The sequence below is a fragment of the Schistocerca serialis genome, chromosome 4, assembly GCF_023864345.2.
Source record: "Schistocerca serialis cubense isolate TAMUIC-IGC-003099 chromosome 4, iqSchSeri2.2, whole genome shotgun sequence".
In the NCBI taxonomy this organism is placed as follows: Eukaryota; Metazoa; Arthropoda; class Insecta; order Orthoptera; family Acrididae; genus Schistocerca; species Schistocerca serialis.
In genome coordinates, this window is record NC_064641.1 from 37,800,810 (window position 1) to 37,823,959 (window position 23,150).

A 23,150-nucleotide genomic window follows, 5' to 3' on the forward strand; every position below is an offset into this window, starting at 1 on the left:
TTGCCTCACAAGCCAGATGGCAGAGCACAGTCGGGAGTATGTCCTGCACAGACACAGCTCCAGGCCCGTCTCAACATCCAACATTCTGTCTTCTTCTTCGCCGTCATTCGCAGTCTCACTACACGACAACCTTGTGGCATTTGGAGCAGGAGGAAGGTACTGGCGTAAGCTGGTGCCAGCACACCATGCGGCGTAGAAGGCACAAGAAGATCGATCGAGACCAATGACAGACTCGCTGGAAATGCGCCGCCAATGCCCTCTCGGCCACAAGTATTTATATAGCCGCCATGAACCAGAGGGCCAGTCAGTTCAAGCCTGTTACGCTAGTTAGTTTGAATTAGTTCGAGTCTGTATGCCGTGTAAGTTCCAGCAAGTTACCAAACAGAGCCGCCGTCACAGCCTCTAGCACAGAGACAGGCAGCACATAGTGAACATAATAGTGTTCATAGCGAACTTTGTACTTCAACCACAGTGAGGCTAAAGTGGACTATATCGGAGAGCTTGTACCACAGCACATGGAAGCCTAAGTTAAGTAGCTCTTTGTTTATGACTAAACAACCTGCGTGCAGTTTGTGTTACAGAACAAGGATACAGACTATGAACCAACATACTCTCCTTGCTTCCCATGGTACAGCTCTAAAGAGACAACACTGAAGCTGGTTACGAGGATTCAACACTTCTGAATTGCAAAATGTGGATTCTCATTCCTCCAAATGCGCCAATTTTGCTTATTGATGAACCCATCCAAATGAAAGTGGGCTTTGGTGCTAAACCAAAACATACTAATTTCCATCATTCCCCACAGCCAACTGCGCAGTTTGAATGTTCTAATGCAAGTTATGATGATTTTATTTTATATAGTTCAATAATTGTCATCCTATATAAACTACCTACTAACTGTTGGAAGTAAATCAGAGGGTGTGACATACGAAATGGAATTACATGTATCCGGAAGATGAAGTATTCCATAAACACTAGGATTCTTGGGCACAAAATGCAATGTAGACAACGATATAAGAAAAATTCTGCTTTTATCAACACATTCTGGTTAAGGTCAACTATTACCAAATTTGCTTACACAGAGAGACTATTGCAACTAACTTACAAAACTCAGGTTAAGATGTGTGCAGTAGTAGACATGTTGGGTAGCTAAATGTCAAACTTTCAAGAAAGACATAACAACAAGAACTGGACTTTCCATAAAAAGAAATTGCTGATAAAATTAGAAAATACAAACCTTGAGACCAGAAAGAGATTCATGGAAAGGTACATCCATAGCGCAGCTCTAAATATGGACAAAAGGGAATACAGAAATGAGGCAACTAGGCACCTTTGAAATTTTGTGTTACAGCAGACTTTTGAAGATAGATGGATTGACTGAGTAAGTAGTCACTATATTTTGCAACAAATCAATGACGAAAAAAAGTCTAATAAAGAACAGAATGATACATAAAACATAGAAAAGGCAACCAGTTTCCTATAGAGGATTGGCACTTTGCACACCAAAATCCATAAAAGAAAACAGTTAACACTAGTTTTTGAGCTCTTGCTCTTTTTCTAGTAAAAATGCACACATTGACACACATCACACGGACACCAAAATATACACACACGAGCTAGCAGTAAGATTCGCTACTGCTGTGGTGAGCGTATACATTTGTGTGTTGTGCGGTGTGTGTGAATGTGTGTACTCTTACTAGAAAAAGAACAAGAGCTCGAAAGCTAGTGTTAACTGTTTTCTATTATGGATTTCGGTGTGCAATGCATCATTTCTCTGTTGGCATGTGGTAGCCTTTCCCTTATTTTTATGTATTTTTTTTCACACAAAAATTTCCATTCTTGTTATAAAGAACATAATGAAATGAAGAGACAGAATGGTTGGGCACATATTACAACATAACTTTGGTGCTGGAAACTGTTACTAAAGGAATGGTCGAAGGAAAGGACAGCAGGGGCAGTCTTGAAGTGAGTACAAAAGGCAGACTGTTGATGATGTGCGATGAAGCAGTAGTGATGAACTGAAGAAGATAGCTGGCAATCAACAGGAATGAAGAACGGCATCAAACCAACAATATAACAACCCCCCCCCCCCCTACCCTTCCTCTCCACTCCCCCTCCCCTCTCTCTCAGCTCTATGGCATTTTTCAAATTGTGTACAGATAGGTGACATCATTCGAAACTTGTTACAAAATGCAGAAGGATTTCTATCTGGATCAGCACTCGATGTAGGCACGATTCATGGTTTCCAGATTGAGGAAGACTGCGAAATTCACTAACTGGAATAAACTTGGACCTCATGCTACATTATAGCTCAATCTGTCACCAAAAGCAAAATTCTTGCGGGGGAAGGGGGGGGGGGCGCATGTCTCACTCTAGCCAAAAGTTTACATCCTGTACCTCCTTTCCATTTCATAATTGACCACTAAATAACACCAAAGCTAACTGCAAGATATGTTCTATAGGTGGACCAATGTCATATTCCTGACACTGCCACAACAAATCATACTAAAATACACCTTTTGAAAAGATTTTTAATGTGACGTGTTAGCTTAACTACTGGCTTAATCTTTATTTATTTATTTATTTTGTTCCAAACTTGAGAATTTTAAAGTTTTATCAGTGATCAGTCCTCAGCATTTATTAGCTCAGAGATGAAGCAGTGATGTTTTCATGATGTCGTGGGCCTTGTACTTTGATCGGTGAACAGAAGAAAACTGTGTAGCTGCCATCATGTTTTAAATGTTTGTGAAGCTAACATATGATATTTGTTGGTATAGGAAAATATGTAATTTAAGTCATATACCACATTAAAGATTTCACCAAAAGATGTTATTTTTAGTACAGTTTGTTGTGCTAAAGTGTCGGAACTATATAGTAGAAGTATAGTTATCGACAGATTAGAGAAACGCATGGACTTTCAAATCTCTTTGGTAATGGAGTTATTGGTTACTGGAGTTGCCAACGGCTTTGCCACAATGATAACACTGGTTCCCGCCAGATCACTGAAGTTAAGCACTATCAGGTATGGCTAGCATGAGTCACTGTCCTGGCCTGCCAAGTGCTGTTGACAAGCAGGCTGCACTCAGCCGTTGTGAGGCCAATTGAGGAACTATCCGATTGAGAAGTAGTGGTACTGGTCACAAAAACTGACAATGGCTAGTGGAGCAGTGTGCTGACCAAATGCCCCTCCGTATTCGCATCCGGTGATGCCCAAGGGCTGAGGATGACGTGGTGGCCGATCGGTACCATTGAGCCTTCAAGTCCTGTTCGGACAGTGTTTGTTTTTGTTTGGTTATTGGAACTACAAGTTTTCACAGACAGGTGGAGTTACAAGTTTTCATTGCCTACTGTTGATAAGTGAATGAATTGTTTCTTATACTGTTCATCAAATGTGGGGTGTCATAAAAAGAGCATCTTTCTCCCTTCATGTTCTAACAACGAATTAACTGGTGTGGTTCTCCGTCTGTGCCTTCATCCCACAAAGTATGAGCCTTGGTCAGTCACACGCTTTCACAATCAACCAAATTTCTGTGAATATTTTGACAATATCAGAAAATATATGAGTAAAATGAACAGCTCCCAACGGTCAGTTTAAAAAAAATGTGACAATATTGGGACCCCCACTTACGATTTAGCCAAACATCTTGCATCCTTGCTGAGGCTATTTGTGGGCAAATGTCCACATCACATACGAAACTCGGCCGATTTTATCAACAGACTGGGGGCTCTCTGCCTAAGTACTTCCGATCTTTTAGTTAGTTTTGACGTGGTGTCTCTTTTTAGAAAGGTACCCCTCGCAGACTTCTTGGCACTGATTGGCAATAAGTTTTAGGTGGGAATCACTGCTTTGGGGCCACGCTCTCCCCCCAACATATTTTATGTTCAACCAAGAATATTTTGAACAGATTGACAGCGTCGCCATGGGTAGCCCCTTGTCTCTCTTGGTGGGCAACCTTTTTAAGGAGGATTTTGAGGAGAGAGCACTTGAATCAGCAGCCCTCAAACAAACTGTTTTTTTGGAGGTACGTGGATGACACTTTCGTAGTGTGGCCTCATGGAGAAGACAAGTTAATGGTGCTTTTAGATCACCTCACCTCCATTCATGAGAACATTCGGTTTACCATGGAATTAGAGAAAAATGGTAGCCTCCCTTTCTTGGATGTGCTAGTTAGACGAAAGAGTGATGGCTCTCTGGGGCATTCAGTTTATTGAAAGCCCACATATACTGATTTGTATTTAAATTCATCCAGCTGCCATCACCCATTGCAAACAATGAGTGTACTTAAAACATTTGTACACAGAGCTCATGTAGTGTCAGATGCAGATAGTTTGCCTGAAGAGCTTGCCCACCTGAAGAGGGTTTTCACAGAGAATGGATATTCTACCCGGCAAATTAGCAAGGCACTTGCAATTAAGCCAAAGAAACAGCGAGAGGAGAAAGAAGAGAGCACGCCTACTAAATCTTTAGCTTTTCTTCCCTTTGTTGGCAACATTTTCTTCAAAATTGCAAGAATCCTCCACAGTTTCGAAGTGAAAGTGATTTTCCGTCCACCATCGAAGATTTCCAACCTGCTGGGATCAGTGAAAGACGATCTGGTATTGCGGAAGGCGGGAATTTATAAAATACCTTGTCAGTGTGGCATGTCTATATATGACAAACATTGCGAACAGTAGAAGAACGTTGCACTGAACATCAATGCTGTACTTGCCTTTTGCAACCTAGCAAGTCTGCAATTGTTGAGCATTGCATTTCCACTGGACACTCAATGGAGTATGACAAGACAACAATTTTGGCCGCAGCAACATCCTTTTGGGACTCTGTCATAAAAGAATCAGTGGAAATTCGCGTGACAGACAATCTTATGAACCGTGACAATGGCTACCAGCTGGATAATGCGTGGAATCCTGTCATCTCTAAGATCTGCTGCAGACGAAGACGTCAGAGTACTTCGATGGCTGCGGCAATTGACAACGCCAAAGACAGCTGAGCTCTGCAGTTCCACCAGTGAGGGCGCTGCTGGCAGGCGGTGTGGTTCCTCTGTCAATACTATTTTGACACATGCGTGGAATACTCGCTGCACGCTATATATTGCGGAACGGAGGGCGTCTTTGTCAGTCTTCGATGGCTCACCTGAGGATGGCTGGCAGTTGTCCAGTCGAAATATCGTGGATGGAAGCTAACGACGACCGGCTGCAAGCCCGAAATCTTTTTGAATATGTGGTAATAACTGTTCAAAATTTGAAAAGATGTCATTAATCATCAATCAATCCAGTTTGCTAACCATGCTGTATGTATGAAACCATGTCCTCAAATCCAGTATCACAATCAGCAGAGCTATCGTACATTAAATTTGCACTGGTGACATCTCAGCCACAGACAAATAACATTTTTATCAGTTTCTCATAACTGTTGCATCTTCTTCTTTAAAACATGGAATATACAATTATTTATCCCACTTTTTATTTGTGCATATTTCAACATACATCTGTAAGGTACACACTGTTGTAAGAATAAAGCAAGATGACAAAAAACGTGCATGCTGAGTAATATAATACAATCAATTTAGTGGAAACTTTTCCATCTTGCCCCAAGTTTTCCATTCAAAGGCATACTGATTTGGCTTAACAGTACATAAAGAATGTCTTTTTTTAAGTATCAGAATCCAATATTTTTTTAATATAAGCTTGTCTTTTCACCTGTATTCTACAACATTTTGGTTGCTGCTTATACCTGACAGGCACTTTCCTTGCCAAGTAATAATGTTGCACGAAGGCTAAAGAGTTGCATATTTTCACATTTCACCCTATTTTCCAACAAGTGAATAATTTTAAGTAATCTAATTACTTAATTTTCAAATGAGGTCTGCATTGGAGATTCTGCTATCAGTGGATCTGTTTCTGGCTCTCACTTAGGACAACAGTGGAATCAGTTTCTTTTCTGTCAGGAAAGAGTTTTCCTGTTTAGATGTTTCATTATTACATCCATGAGCCAATTTTCTATCATTGACAGTTGTAATGATTGTTTCATGCCTTTCAGCATCCTTAAGAAATCTAAATAATGATCGATGTAATGTCTTTCTTCTGTTATTTCTGCAATTTATTATGCTACATATGATCCCTTTTGAAAAAACCGTTATAAAAATCAGTGTAAACAATGATACTCACATTCACCAAATATTTTATTCAGCAGTGTAGCTTATCTATAACTTCTGTGTGCTGCTGTCGCAGCTTATAACAACAATCTGCAGGAGTGTTGTGACTATATATGTTTAGACTGTGGTAATGGGAAATGTTTCACATGCTTATTTCCTGTATTGACTCCTAAAACTCTCACTACATGGTGACATTTATAGCACCATATTCTAGTGCACTATAGTGAGGCATTTACAAACTTATTCCTACAGTGGATATAACTGCCAATGTCAGAAATTTAAAAAAAAAAAATCTAAAACACAATCAAAACATTAATAAACAACACTAATTAATGGCACACCAAAGCATAACAGAGATATATAGAGACATGGATTTGACAGCAAAGTTTAGCCATCCTGTTCATTCCCTTTTAATGTAAGCAGCAGAACATGACAATCTTGTGGAAGTTGGTAGGACACACTTACGCTGAATGGACAGAGCCTTTGAGTGACCCACAAGACTATATTCCATAGAAGTCAGACCTGTACTACATATAGCTACCTGGCTTTTCAAGGTGCAGCCTAAAGAATGGCTTTTCTGCCTATTTGAAGAACATCACTCAATAATCACAGTTCCAAAAAATGACTGTCAGTTAAATCTGTGTGGAAAATATTTGAAATTCATCCTGATACAGTAGAGCCTTGATAGTTTGAGGTGAACAGGACCGGAACCACCTCAACTATCGAAAACTTGGACCATCGAAATTTAAACGGGAAAAAGAAATATTATGATATTGTAAGTAATACAGGTCAAAATAAGAACTTTATTAAAATAAAAGTATTTACACACGCATTTGCACTGGCAGAATAACAATAATTATTTATTTAGCCAAGTAATAGTGAAGTGTCTTTTGTTTGGCGAAGCTGCAATGTTTCCTAACGGCAATGTCAACGCCACCATCTCAGGAGCAGTAGGTCAGTTGGTGTCACCTCAGGATGTTGTTCCATGTAGCATATGGTGGCCTCGAGAGCAGCGTAGCCATTGGTGTGACTCATCATCGGTGCTGCCTGTCTGCCTCGTCATCCTCGTCACTCTCACACTGCGATAGAATGTTAACCATGTCAATTATAGAAGAGTCTGTCACTTCCAACTGTTCGTCCGAATTTAACCACTTGCCTACTTCCACCTCTTCTGCCTCTTCACACCCTGGAAATCTTCTGATTAAATTACACAATGGTTGATCGTCCTCATCTGCTAAATCTTCAGTTTCTGTGTCTGGCATACTTTCCTGTAGAATTTTCCTGCATGACTTAGAAATTGTGTCTGACTGTATTTCGCTCCAAGATTCGCTAATACAGTAGACGACGTCCTTCAAAGTCACTTTCTTCAAAGCTCCTACAATGCTTTCGTTGTCTTCGGAATGCAGGACTGACTATAGCAATCACAGCCGATACTTTTTTTTTTTTTAGATATTCCAGAACACCCTGATACATGGGCTGAATGAGACAGGTAACGTTTGGTGGGGAAAAACAAGGTGCGGATATCATCGCACTGCAGTTCTCCTGCACTTGGATGTGAGGACGCATTATCCATGAGCAAAATTGCTTTGCATGGCAGTCCCCTTTCTTTTAAAAAATTCTTGCAGTCAGGTACAAATGTCACCAGTTCTTGAAAATTTCGATTCATCCAGGCATTATTCTGATGTGTATAGACAACTGGAAGAGCTGAGATGGATACATTCTTGAATGCTCTTGGCTTGGCAGACTTCCCAATCACAACTAGTTTTAGTTTGTGGTTTCCAGTTGCATTTGAAGCTGCCATAACTGTGAGCCACTCTTTGCTTTTTTTGAGCCCAGGAGCACTTTTTTCTTCACAATAAGCAAGTGTTCTTGCTGGTAACATTTTAAAATTTAGCCCAGTTTTGTCACAGTTATATATTTGTTCATTAGACAAACTTTCATCAGTTATGATTTTTTTAAACTCGACGATAAATTTTGAAACGGCCTGAGCGTCATCAGAGAGTTTTTCTTCACATATGTCTAGTTGACACACTCCATACCTCTTCTTCCACTTGTTGAGCCAGCCCACACTAGCGGTGAAATTGTTATCTCCTTCCTGCAGCTAGTTTCTGAAAAACAAAGCTATTTCTTGCAAGATTGGGCCAGAAATCGGAGCACCCTTCTGTCTCTGTTGGGTAAACCACTTGAACAATGCCTCACTTGTTTTTTTGAAGTCTGACTTCTTTATACTTCTTCGACTGAGAGATTCGTACGAGCATTTCCGTGAAGAAAACTGTTCCAATTTAAGTCGGTTTCTTCGCCAGTCACCAACAGTAACTTTACCAACATCATATTCGAGAGCAAGTTTTTTTGTTGTTTCTCCTTTGTCAAGTCGTCTTAGTGCTTCTAATTTTAGATGCAAAGGCACAAATTTCCTCTTTTTTGTTACAGCACTCATCTTTGTAAGGTGTACAACTGGAACACGCAGTCATCAAACAAAATGACACACAACACTGTACAGTACAGGTACTGGGAACTACAGCAGTGTATGACCTCCCCAGTTTTGATCGGTAGCAGCCAGCAGCAGTCGGGGTATTTCGTGCCATACTGACAACAGATGTTCGTGCAACAGGGCAGCGAGCTAATCGTCGGTGTTGATTCCATTGTTGTCTGCTTTGTCACTGAGCTGTACTCTCCCTATCTATCTTTTGCAATGATGTTTTCATCATTTATCATGTCAGTAAAAAAAAGAAGATTTTTTTTTTTTTTTTTTTTTTTTTTTTTTTAAATAAAAAAGAGGCTCAGATTATAGGAAACTCGAACTATCGAGACTCTACTGTAATTTCAATTCTGGAATAAATTAGTGAGAAATGTAGTTTAATATATTTTCTGAGGCAGCTCCACCTCAGAACCTTTAACTATCAGCTGCCCCTATGCACTGATTGGCAGCTGACTCTTAACATAAATAAATGTAATGTAATCTGAGGAGTAATGGAAGAGAGAGAAAAGATTCAAAGAAGAGCTGCATGGTTCACCACAAATCTGTTTACTCAGCATGAGACTGTCACAGAAATGCTCACCAAATTCCAGTGAGAGACATTATAAGAAAGACTACATGCTTTGCAGGGGGTCTTAGTCAAAAAGAATTAAGAAACCATATTTGAAATTGCGTGCCGCAAAAATCTCATGAAATAACCATAACACAAAAATTAGAGAAATCAGAGCCCATATAGAGGGTGCCAATAGTCTTTCTTTCCAAGACTGAAGAGAAGTGGAGGAGAGGGGTGGGGTGGCTTGTATGCTACATACACTCTGCACAGTGAATTGTGGAGTACAGATGCAGATGTAGATTATTTAACAATGGCAGAGTCCTTAGGGGTGCGAACAAGGGATAAGTTATGTATTGGCTCTGGGTTCCACTTTCACCCAATTTTTCATTCATTACTTGTCAATAAGGACATGAACACAACACTACATTTCACATGCATTCATCACAGTCATCCATACAACACAGATATGCAACCTGACACTTCATAACAGGTGACAGGACAATGAGCAACAAACTTAGTAGGACCTCCACTTGGCCAGCAAAGTAGGATTCCTTCATTATTCCTAATGCAGAGTGACTGACTATATCTTACTCCCAATGTGTGTCAATACAAGACTGTAATAACACATTACATGAGCAACACTCCATAGGACACAATACTGTTATTATTTACTTACTCATTCATTGCTTGCAATGCTGAAGCCAAATTCTTGGACTCAAACTTGCATGAAATATTGAGTTCATAGGCTATGTGCTTCTTTATAACCTGCATCTGGCCAACCTTCAGCACCCACTCAAGGATCTGTGGCCAAACTTTTTGAGCTCTAGAAGTGTACTGAGAATAGAAGCGTCCAGGATTACCTGTAACATTTAAAACCAATCCAGTAACATTTACAACCAATCCAACTGACAACATAAGCCAGTACCTACATTCAATATTATCAAAATGCAAATATCAGTGCACAGAGAGAGAAAATTCGAACAACTTCCAGCCATCTCCTCTCATCATAAGCGTGTTAAGGTACACACAGCTGTGTTAGTTTTTCTTCATTTATGTCGCAACGGACTCTATATTATTGTTGCTTCATCACACATTAACAAAAGACAGGGAAAACAAGTGAAAAAATTTGTGTGAAGCCAATATTTTAAGACCCATTCAATCACCTGGGAATACATGCACAATGTACTCGGCAGGCACGGATCTAATCAAGGAGGAGGAAGGGGGAGGATACAGCATCATAAGAATTACAATAATGGAAATTCCTTGATGGAGCAATACTTAAAATAAGGGAAAGATGGCCACTCACCTACAGCAGACTTATGCACAGAGTACAGAGACACGTAACAGAAAACAGCATTCACACTAGCTTTCAAGCATCTGCTCTTTTTCTAGTGAAAGTACACACATTCTCTCACATAACCACAGAGACACCCAAAAACACACTCACGTTGGCATGCTAAGACTTATTCTTGATACTAGAGCACAGAGGGTAGAGGAAAAAGGGATATAGGATGAGGGAGGGGGAGGCAGGATGGGGAAAAAGGAGAGTCAGGTGGAGAGGAAGAGGGAGAAATGGAGGGGACACAGTGAGAGAGTGATGGGAATGGCTAGAAAATGGGCGATGGCTCTGGGAGAGGGAGAGAGAAAGAGAGAGTGTGTGTTGGGGGGGATCCTGCTTGTGGAGGGGAGAAGAGTGGTGGGAAAAGGTAGTTCACAAGCTGGACAGGGGAGGAGTGGTGTGGACAGAAGAGAGAAAGGAAATGGTAATCTGAGGCAGTGGCAACAGGTTAATAGAGGTTTAGGGCAGGGGGTTGGAAGAATGCAGGACATGCTGGAGAAAGAATTCCCATCTATATAGATGAGAGAAACTCATGCTGAAAGGAAGTACCCAAATGACCCGCATAGTAAAGCAGCTGTTGAAGTCATTTGTGCTGTGGTGTGCAGCACAATCACAGTTTGGTTGCAGCCATTCATGCCAGTAGATAGTTGGTTACTTGTCATGCTCACATAGAAGCTGTACAGTAATTGCAGCATAGATGATATATAACATGGCTGCTTTCACATCTGGCCCTGCTTTTTAATGGGTAGGAAATGTCTGTGACCAGACTGCAGTAGGAGATGGTAAGAAGCAAAGAAAAGTAATTGAAGCCCAAGTGGATGATGCACTTGAGCTTTTCAAGACAGAGTGAGTCTGGGTGAACAGACGGGTGCTCACAGGAGGCTCATTGACAAGTTTTCTGGTGTCTGACAAGCAGCTGGCACATCAGATTTGTTTATGGATGAGCTGGATAGGATACTGTCTGTCAGTAAAGGCTCTGGTAAGGTTACCAGTATATTTTCGCCGCTCCTGCTGGTGGTAGTCAGTGCAATTGATATGGACAGATGTACTTACGTAGCAGTCTGAGTGGGGACATTGACATCTAAGAAGGTGGCTCAGTGAATTAAGAAGGACAAGGTGAAGCAGATTTGGGAGTAGGTGTTGAGGTTATCAAGGAAAGAGCGAAGATCCTTGTTGTGAGTCCAGATCATGAAAAGGTCATCTATGAATCTGAAGCAGACAGGATGTTTATAGTGTTAATTGGATAGGAATGATTCCTCCAGATGGCTCATAAATAAGGTGGCACAGGATTGTGTCACTTGAGTACCAATGGCAGTATCATGGATTTGTTTTTAGATTTGGCCTTCAAAAGTGAAATAACCATGGGTCAGGATGTGTGGGCTAGGAGGATTAGGAAGACGTGGTGGGTTTGGTATCAGAAGGACAACGGGAAAGAGAGTGTTCCATCACTATTGGCACATGGATTGTTGGTGTGAAGGAAATCACACTCACAGTGACCAACAGGGAGTCTGACAGGACCTGTGGAGAGGCAGAGAAGAAAGTGAGCAGTGTCTTGGGCGTAGGATGGGAGATTACAGACAACTATTGGAAGGTGTTGGTCAAAAAAGGCATAAGTTCATTATGTGGGGACATTTTATTCAGCCACAATGGGACAACCACAAGTGAGGAGTGTTGTGAGTAGGTAAAATGTAGGAGTGCAGGGGTGTTACTGGTATGAGAAGGGAGGTATGGGATGGGACCATTGTTGTAAGGCTTGTAAGCAGAGGCAGAGGCCCTCAGGCACAGTCACTATGATTCAGGACCACTGTGGTGGAGTCTTTGCTCTTTCCTCAATAACCTCATTACACTCTCAAATCCACTTCACCTGGTCCTTCTCAACTCATCGAGTCATCTCAGTGATTTGGCTGAAACTTTGTGAGTAGTAGCCAGTAGATGCCCTTTTCAAGTTCCTACAGTATCATACCTGATTCAGCCATAGGACAAGGTAAAACACTTAAAAATTTTCCAGTATAATATGAGGGATTTTTGAGTAACATCTGTCAAGTAAGTGACATGGTGCTGTGGTCAAGCGCACCAACAGGCAATTCGCAGACTCAGGTTCAGTTGCCACCACTACTGTATCTATATATCCTTTTTATTTCATTCCTCTCAGTGTTAAGCTACTGATTACAATATGTAAATATACACTCCTGGAAATTGAAATAAGAACACCGTGAATTCATTGTCCCAGGAAGGGGAAACTTTATTGACACATTCCTGGGGTCAGATACATCACATGATCACACTGACAGAACCACAGGCACATAGACACAGGCAACAGAGCATGCACAATGTCGGCACTAGTACAGTGTATATCCACCTTTCGCAGCAATGCAGACTGCTATTGTCCCATGGAGACGATCGTAGAGATGCTGGATGTAGTCCTGTGGAACGGCTTGCCATGCCATTTCCACCTGGCGCCTCAGTTGGACCAGCGTACGTGCTGGACGTGCAGACCGCATGAGACGACGCTTCATCCAGTCCCAAACATGCTCAATGGGGGACAGATCCGGAGATCTTGCTGGCCAGGGTAGTTGACTTACACCTTCTAGAGCACGTTGGGTGGCACGGGATACATGCGGACGTGCATTGTCCTGTTGGAACAGCAAGTTCCCTTGCCGGTCTAGAAATGGTAGAACGATGGGTTCGATGACGGTTTGGATGTACCGTGCACTATTCAGTGTCCCCTCGACGATCACCAGTGGTGTACGGCCAGTGTAGGAGATCGCTCCCCACGCCATGATGACGGGTGTTGGCCCTGTGTGCCTCGGTCGCATGCAGTCCTGATTGTGGCGCTCACCTGCACGGCGCCAAACACGCATACGACCATCATTGGCACCAAGGCAGAAGCGACTCTCATCGCTGAAGACGACACGTCTCCATTCGTCCCTCCATTCACGCCTGTCGCGACACCACTGGAGGCGGGCTGCACGATGTTGGGGCGTGAGCGGAAGACGGCCTAACGGTGTGCGGGACCGTAGCCCAGCTTCATGGAGATTGTTGAGAATGGTCCTCGCCGATACCCCAGGAGCAACAGTGTCCCTAATTTGCTGGGAAGTGGCGGTGCGGTCCCCTACGGCACTGCGTAGGATCCTACGGTGTTGGCGTGCATCCGTGCGTCGCTGCGGTCCGGTCCCAGGTCGACGGGCACGTGCACTTTCCGCCGACCACTGGCGACAACATCGATGTACTGTGGAGACCTCACGACCCACGTGTTGAGCAATTCGGCGGTACGTCCACCCGGCCTCCCGCATGCCCACTATACGCCCTCGCTCAAAGTCCGTCAACTGCACATACGGTTCACGTCCACGCTGTCGCGGCATGCTACCAGTGTTAAAGACTGCGATGGAGCTCCGTATGCCACGGCAAACTGGCTGACACTGACGGCGGCGGTGCACAAATGCTGCGCAGCTAGCGCCATTCGACGGCCAACACCGCGGTTCCTGGTGTGTCCGCTGTGCCGTGCGTGTGATCATTGCTTGTACAGCCCTCTCGCAGTGTCCGGAGCAAGTATGGTGGGTCTGACACACCGGTGTCAATGTGTTCTTTTTTCCATTTCCAGGAGTGTATTTAAACTGTTAAACTGTTCAATCTACATGATCAATTTAGTTACAATTACCTTCATTTAATTAATTAACTAATATATTTAAAAAGGAATTGTTTTTGATGATACATTGCTGACAGTTTCTTATTTCAATTGTTTACCGACTTTTTGTAATAGTCCCAACAGCTGAGAAACAGCTTCTCTCCATGTGTCTGCAGTGATTTTGCATAAAAACTTATAACATTTTTGGAAAATGAAAATCAAACAAGTTTCCTACCAGTGAAGTAATTGTTCAGAACACCGAAACAACAACTATTGATAATAATTTTTTAAAAAATTTCACCAATGCTCTTGATTATATGAAGATAGTAACTGTTCCGAAAGAACAGATACCAATAATGACCATATAGCTTCTCTATAAAGAAACGATAATTCATCAAAACCCTCAGCTGCCAAAAGGTGTTGTTGATACACATCAATGAGGACAGCTGAAAATTTGTGCCCTGACCGGGACTTGAACCCGGGATCTCCTGCTTACATGGCAGACGCTCTATCCATCTGAGTCACCGAGGGCATAGAGGATGGTGCGACTGCAGGGACGTATCCCTTGCACGCTTCCTGTGAGACCCACATTCCTAACTGTCCACAACCTACATTCGTATTGTTCCTCCCATCATACACTGGTGCTGCTGTTTGCAGTGTCGTCTCATCTCTCTGAAACTGCAGATGTTTGTGCAAGGTGTGTTTGTGTGTGTGTGTGTGTGTGTGTGTGTGTGTGTGTGTGTGTGGGTGTGTCTACTGCAGACAAAGGCCTTAATGGCCAAAAGCTTTAATTGTGTGAATCTTTTTATTGTGCCTGTCGCAACTAAGCATCTCCACTATATGGTGAGTAGCAACTTTCCTTCTCTGGTATTGTTACATAAAGTTTTCAATTCATTGCTGGTGATACCAGGGTAAAAAGCTTCAAATGTAAACATACAATAAGATATTGAAAAATCACCAAATTCATCAGTAAAAATGATGTTTCAACTTTGGAAGAAACAGTGGAAGCAGCAGAGAAGTTTTGTATACAGACTAGATGTATAATGTAAAACTTGATTATATGATTAACACTGAACAGACTGGATGGCTGTGTGAATCAGCATATATAGAATAATGGATTACATGGGCACAAAGACAATTTTGGTGAAAAACAAGTCAATCTCTCCAAAACCACCCACTCTTACAAAGCACATTACAGACTCATTGATTCATGAAAATTTTTGTCCCTTATGTTTTTATCTACACAAGAGCCAGACAATAAATTTGGTCCTTGAGTTGCCAGTACTGTTAATAAATTAGAAGAAGAATAGAAAATGTTATCACCAGTCATGTATGTGAATTGCGTTTGTGTGTGTGTGTGTGTGTGTGTGTGTGTGTGTGTGTGTACGTGCGCGCGCGTGTGTGTGTGGGGGGGGGGGGGGGGGGGTACGCGCATGCCCATGTCTGTCTATTCTGACGAAGGCCTTTAACAGCCGAAAGCTGTAATTGTGAGTCTTTTTGTTGTGCCTATCTGTGACTCAGCATCTCCACTATATGGTGAGTAGCAACTTTTCTTTTCATAATATTGTTACATTTCATCCTGGATACTCCATTGGTTGATTTCCACAACATTAAAAAATTTTAAAGCTAAATTTATGAAAATTGCTATTTCACTTCTTGATCAGGGGATGAAGTTGCTATGGAAATACCCCCACAAGAATGCAAAAACGTTGGACTACAGCTATCAGAATCACTTTTTGGTCAGAAGTATATTTGAAAAAGACCAGGCTCAGAAGGTGTTCCAATTTGCAAACAGTATAAAAATTTGATTAAATACAAACAAAAACAAGAAATCTCTGCTGGCCATACAGTCTACAGAAACGAAGCTGGCAGGCACTAAGCTAGTCATCCTACAAAATATAAGTTCTAACAATAAGTAAAAAAGCTTATAATTTATGGATAGAATTTTCGGAAATTTTGTTTTCATTTAAAACTTCACAAAATTATGTAAATTAACATTTAAATATATTAATTAATTAAATTAAAGTAATCTATACTAAATTGAATCCAGTATATTAATTTCACATAGATAAATTGAACTGTTTAAATATGTTTAAATTTTATAATCAATAGTTCAACAAAAGCCGTGACAGCTGGGATCAAATCTGAGCTGATGAATTTCCTGTCAGTGCGCTTGACCACTGTACCACGACACTTACTTGACAATAGTTGCTCAAAAATCCTTCACACCCCACTACTCGAACATTTTACTTTTTCCTATGGCCCACTCAGATGAGATGTTCCAAAAACTTGTGCTCTCATACTTTGAGCCAAATTGGTGAGCGCACCCTACCCTTTTGTGATGAACTTCCTTACAACATTTTAGGTATTTCTCATCAAAAGCATTTAGCAACTTACTTTGCATTTGGAGACTTTTACAATTTTAGATGCTCAGTATGATCTTTTGCTGTCAAATATGTTTATTGTCACCCCATTCTCCAGTTTTACCCTACAATTACCTGTCCTTTTCCACTGTTTCACTCACATAGTTCAGGCACAAATCTAGGTGCTTCAGATTACTACCAGGTATATTTTCCAAGTATAGTTTTTAAATACAACCACTGGAGTTAGCAATCTGCACATGCAGCTATTAAGTACCCACAGATACCATATGCAAAACGTTCAATCATGTTCATATTTGCTTGTGCTTGTTTTAAACAAGCTTCACTTGATAGAAAATCCATCCAAATTTGAAGCGTGTGCAGTTACTTGTTTTCTGTGTGAAAAATATACAGAAGTTGCGAAAATTAGTGAAGTTCAGATCATAAAAAACTTACGAGTAAATGTAACAAAGAACTCGCCAAATAGTAGAGGATTGTGTCACTAACAGTCAGTCACATAATCAACATTAAAAACTTTGATAGTTTTCAGACGAACGCGCACACGGCCGTGCACACAAGCACGCGTGAGCGTGCACACACACACACACACAAACACACACACACACACACACAATGTGTAGGAGGCTTGGAGACGGCTGGCTGTTGGCCAGAGAGCACACAGGATTGGAACGTGGGAGGCAGAAGCAGTTAGTGCACAGGATGGGAACGTGACAGACACACTGGCACTGGTGAAGTTCTGATTAAACAGAACAGTGTAATTTATGAAGAAAACACTATGAATGATGGAATGGTAATAAAAATGGTGTACCAATGTTTATGATGAACTACAAATTTGTCTTCACTGAAGACTTAGTGTGGGAAGTTGGTGCAAAAGTTCAAGAAAACAGTTGCATTTTTGTCCTTTTTTAATGAGTAAAGCAATTCAAAATGAAATACAGAAACTGATGTTTCACAATTGCAGTAATACATGGCTACATGTCCACAAAGCTTTAGCATAAGCCAAACAACATATTATGAAGAGTAAAACGGTTCAAATGTGTCGAAGGAATATTTTATTTTCCATATTTCATTCAAAATGAAATATATAAACATTTAACAGTAATGATAAAGCAACATGCCTCTTGCCTTCACCCACGTCCTCACCCTAACAATAACTGGAATCTGAAAATCGGTACACATGTAACAGCATGCACTACCTAATGTGTTCCATAATGCCATGCATAAAAAAAGGATTCTTCTGGGCTGATACCTCGGGTTCTATTGGTGATAGAAAGGTAGAGTCAAGTGTTTGGGACAACCCTTGGGCTAGGGACGATTTGTATATCCAAGAGAAGGATCATTTTAGTGTCGCTATCCTACAGTACAGGGTCAAAGTATGAATATTATGCACTTCCTTCTGCTTAGGCAAATGGAGAAAATCATTTTGTTCTTTTAGTATTTTATGTGGTCTACAGTGAAAGTTAACGGCTCGTGGAGGCACATTAGTTTGTGGATGGTTCCTTAGGGAACCCGAAAGATGGCTATGCACAGCAAACAGCTGAAATGTTTACAATATATTTTTATTATTATGATCTCAAACCAACCTCAAGAATTTTATTGATATCTTTATCCATTTCTGAAATACAGAGGTTCAAAGTTACCCTATCTGTACATGTAAAATATGCACACAAAATCTATTGTGGCAAAATGTAGTTTATGAACTGGAGCAGCACACAAAATTATGCTGTAAAGTGTGTGTATTATCATCAGATCGGTTCTGGGAACCCCATGTTGCAATACTGAGGCACATGCAAAATTTTTGTGCGCACATAAAATCCAGTTTGAGATTAAAATTAATTTCGTGTTATTTCAGTTTCAAATAAATAAACTACCAAAATGTTACTGACCCATACAGTTATAGTCATACGTGTGATACCCCTGATTTACCAGGCAAAAGAAGGAAACCAGTGAAAAAGTGCTGCTATCTGAGCACAGAGAAGGCAAATACGCTCCTGTTTAAAAAGACTGACAGAAGAGTGGGGTACCACCTGCCTCGTTCTACCTTCCTCAGCAACTTTAAAAATTTTCTCAAAAATTTTGGCATGTGAACATGTTTGCACCTTTTTATGCTGAGAGAAGAATACAGTGATATTGGGAAAGAGACAGAAAAGTAAGAATCTAGTAAGCAGTGGTTGTGGTACAAAAAGAGCAAAAGAAACAACGGCAGTGTGAAAGGAAAGAGGGGGCACAGAGGCAGTGAAATATAGTTGACAGGGACAGAACAGTGCTAGGAAAACATTGAAGGAGACAGTGCCAGTGGGAAAGGAACAAAGAGATGGAGAAAATAGGAGTGCTTGAGAGCCAGTGATAACGAGAGACTGTCTTTGACAATGAAAATGGGCAAAAGAGATAGAGAGAGCAAGAGATGAGACAGCAGCAGAGGGAAGGAATGAATTAGATAGTAGCATTAAGAGGGAGACAGTGACCAGTGACAGTGAGAGGAGAAAGTAGTATTGGGTCAGAATGAAGGAGACGGTGGTGGTGAGACACGAGACAGTGACAGTTACAGAGAGACAAATAGATAATGACAATGAGATGGGCCGAATGAGTGAGAGAGAATGGGGATGTGTGAGTGGATGAATATGAGTGACTTATAGTGATGGACTAATAGGTCTGAGTGAGTTACAGATAGGGGAGCATGAGAGATAAGTTGCACACTAAAAATACGGTGAATATGTTTGCATGCCAAAATTTTTGGGAAATTTTTTAAAGGATCTGAGGAAGGTAGAATGAGGTGGCTGGTACTCCTCTTTTCAGTTAGGTTCTTTTAAACAGGAGCATATTCAGCTTTTTTGTGCTCCAACAGGAGCATCTTCCTGCTCGTTTTGTATGAATTGTTGCACATATGGAAATGTAACATTCACAAAAACATCTAAAACACAAAAAACATCTAAACCAGCACACTTGCTCAAAATTGTAGATAATTAAAGACAGAATATTTCTTTACAATAAATAATGTGTAGTCATTTGTGTGTTTTACTTACTGACTGTGTCGGTATTTGGTGACAACCCTTTGGACACCACACTAAACACATCAAGCCACCCTTTGTCTTTTAGAATGCCTCTCTGCAGCGAATTAACAAAATTCTGAAACAAGAAAGTTCTAATTATAGTATTGTGCTAAATAATATTCCTATGCAGTTACAACATATACTAGGCATAATATGCAAGTCTGCTATATGTTATTCGCACTGACATACTAACTAAACAGTACAAAATTTCAAAACATATGCAACAAAATCTTGTAGCTGACATTATTTCAATATCAAATTTTATCTGCAATACTTTGAAAAACCTATATGAAATAATATGCTTTGGTGTCATAGCTTGGTGGTGGTTTGGAAGCCAAGATTAAGAGGTGCTGCCTACAATGAAAATGGCCAAATAAATTTGAAAGAAGCTGAAGAGAAATGTCATTCTCTTCTCTTCTGTTCTGTGATACACTTTGGATATCTTGTTCAGATTAATAAGACGTCTGTACACCCAATTTGTAATTGTTACATAGAATATCCAAGTACAAAAGAGTTCTTTAAAAAGTCATTATGTCACTTAATACTGTAAATACTATAAAGATCTTTTACAGCCTTTGACCCTCTGCAGACAAAAAAGAAGTCACATGGCAAGAGTTGGTAGCCCTGCATATCACATCCACTGCACCAACAAAATTCAAGAAAGGCAACCATATAAGAAGATAATCAAGGTAAAAGTTATCATGAAGAGTACTAGGGTGGCAGGTTACTCGTCAAATTGTTGGTTCAGTTCCACCATCTGAAGCCTTTTTTAAATACTTCATCTTGCTTAGACCTGAGACAGAATTGGTTTTAACCCCAACTAAAGGACATAGGTAAGAGGTGCTGAAATAAGAGATCTTTTTCAAAAATAAGAATAATCTTTAAAAAGTCGCAAAAGAAAATACTACATTGCCAACCTCAAGAAATAGCAATATAGACGACTGTAAAAACCAAGTAAGTGTAAACTGTCACAAGAGACAGGGTAAAGGTGATTGGTTGACCATAGCTAGCTGGCCAACAGTGAAAGATCTTTACATGTTGAGGAAATGTTCAATTTGTGAATTAAAAGACATTACATTGACAAAATGGAAGACCTGATTCTGAAATTATGAGGGCGGTCACAACTTCCAGCAGCATCGGCGGCAGTCAACCAACGTGATGCCACAGCAGCACCGGTTCGCATTGCAGTGGCTGGTTAGCTAAAGAGCAGCTCATCACGACATCGCTTCGCCCACACGCCGGAGTCAGCAATGCAGTGCCCCAATAGGGCAACTACTTAGGGGAGCTGTAACAGCCCCAAGACAAAATTGTTTTTATGCAGTGATCTGTTGGTGGAGTGTTGTATATAAGTGTCAAATTGATTCTTTGTTTTTGTTTCAAAACAAAATCAGAGGATATCTAGGTCCTTAAGAGCATAGACTGTTGTAGTTACTATATGCCAATTATTAAATGCAACATAGGATCAATCATTCCTTCTCATCCCGTACGGTGAGTCTCCCCTGACACGCGGGTCTGGGTGATTTTCCCGAAATCTATCCCTTTTCATAGACATCTCCAGTTCTTTACCTTCACCCCCCTTCCTTCCCCTTCAACCCTTCTGCCTGCAGAAGGAGCCATTGGCTCCAAAAGCTGACCAATTACAACCGTCTTATGTGTGTGTTCTGCAGCCACTTGGTAGGTAGATTTTTTATCTATCCAATTAAAGAACAGTTATTTTGCATGTTTTGTACATGAGACTTTCAACCTTTCCTTTCCTACTATGAATATTGGTTGGGTTTTATATATCTGGATTTTCTACCTTTCCTTTCCTATTATGAATATCGGTTGGGTTTTATATATCTACTTTAGGGGAGGTTAACTAATATAAGGTGTTAAATAGGTACTGTCAGTGGTTAAGTACAAAGGTACTTATAATCAAATACGTATGTTTCACAGTGATGAAATACTGTGAGCAACCATTGACTACAGACTGACAAATAAAAGACTAATTGCCACTGCTGGCTGACTTGTTACTCAATCTCTTTTTTTCTACACGTAGCGGTGGTATGGGAATGACCTGTACCATTTCTTTTACGTATAATGATAAAGAATGGGGCACCCACATCACAAAGATGACAATGCATGTACACAGTACTTGTCTGAATGATAAGATGTAAGTGCAGTTCTTACAAATGTAGGGAACTGTAATTATCAGCATGTAACTGCTTATTGTAAATAGAGACTTACACCTTGATTATCTCAATAAATTTGAGAACATAGTGCTGTTACATACAATAATTTAATGGCAGCATAAAACTGATTACCTTTGAGTAAATGTAATGAAATAATGATCAAGCCTCGTCAAACATGACAATTCTCTTATGGGTTTTCTTTCTCTATGAAAATCTAAAAATGTAGTTACTAAGTAGTTAGATGGCAATAGTAGCTTAAGAAAACGAGACAGGATAAGGAAACAAAATTGGTAAAAACCCATTTAATCCTTTAGCTAAGTAAGCATAAATATATGCTAAACACATAACCAAAAGGGAAATGAAATCGTTATTAAGCTTAGGAATGACAAACCAAAATGACTGACTTAAGATGTACAATCATACGTGTTCTGTTATGTGGAGAAATGAAATTGAATTCAGTCCTACGAGACTTTAATTTTAGTAGTGTTAAGAATTTATCAGAAGGTGGAGGTTATAAAAGGATTGTAATCAGTTAAGTAAGTTATTTTACATGACATCTTTCATCTTACTGAGGGGATCTGTGACGCAACAGGTTGTTCCACCTTTTCCTCACAATCAGAAGAAAAATATTTACATAAAAACATTTTTAAGTAGTTAGCATGTAGAGAATTTTTCTTGAACATGCACCAGTTTGATCAGTGCACAGAGTTGGAGCAAGACGTGCAAGCACAGAACGTAACCAAGTGCGCGACACCAATTGAGCATCTCCACCTGTTGTGAAGGGATCACTTATGCTCTTGTGTCACAGCTTGGTGGTGTTTTGGTAGGCAGAGGACAAGAAGCACTGCCTACAATGACAACAACCACACACAGTTGAAAGAAACTGAAGAGTAATGTCACTATGTTGTTCTGATTGATAAGAGACCAATGTTCTAATTGTTACACAGAACAACCAAACATAGAAGAGTTCTTTAAAAAGTCATTACATCATTTAGTTGAGCACCTGCACTGAAGAAGGACTGTGGGAGTTACATAAAGTGAACCAGTGATAGAAAACCGCCAACAAGTGAGCCTGTAGTATCACACCTTGCACAGTGTCGAAAGAACACAAAATCCAGCTGATGCCTAAATGGCGGAGTACCTTCAATATGCACTATACGAGCACTGTCCCCAAAGAAGCCCACAGGCTGGGTGGCACCCTTAGTTACAGGCTCTTCTTGTCCTTTGGGTTGTAATTTCTCTAACTCTGCTAATGGCAGAAGCAACAGAACCATTGTGGTACTTTTTCTCATGGAAATATGTTTTAAAATACAATTTTAAGGCATGGACTATTTAAAACCTTGTGGTCATGTTTCTTATTGAAATATGTTTCAAAATACTAATTTTAAGGCATGCACTTTTTC

General features: G+C 40.5%; 1 protein-coding gene across 5 annotated transcripts in view; it reads right to left on the reverse strand.

Moving 5' to 3' along the window:
- Positions 1-23,150, reverse strand: part of LOC126473598 (WASH complex subunit 5) — a 180,042-nt gene that overhangs the window by 32,913 nt on the left and 123,979 nt on the right. For all 5 annotated transcript variants that reach the window (XM_050100747.1, XM_050100746.1, XM_050100749.1 and 2 more), the window contains 2 exons: positions 19,550-19,652; positions 9,858-10,041 (listed from right to left, as the gene is read on the reverse strand). In XM_050100747.1, the coding sequence (XP_049956704.1) occupies positions 9,858-10,041; positions 19,550-19,652 (287 nt within the window). The remainder of the gene's footprint in view (positions 1-9,857; positions 10,042-19,549; positions 19,653-23,150) is intronic.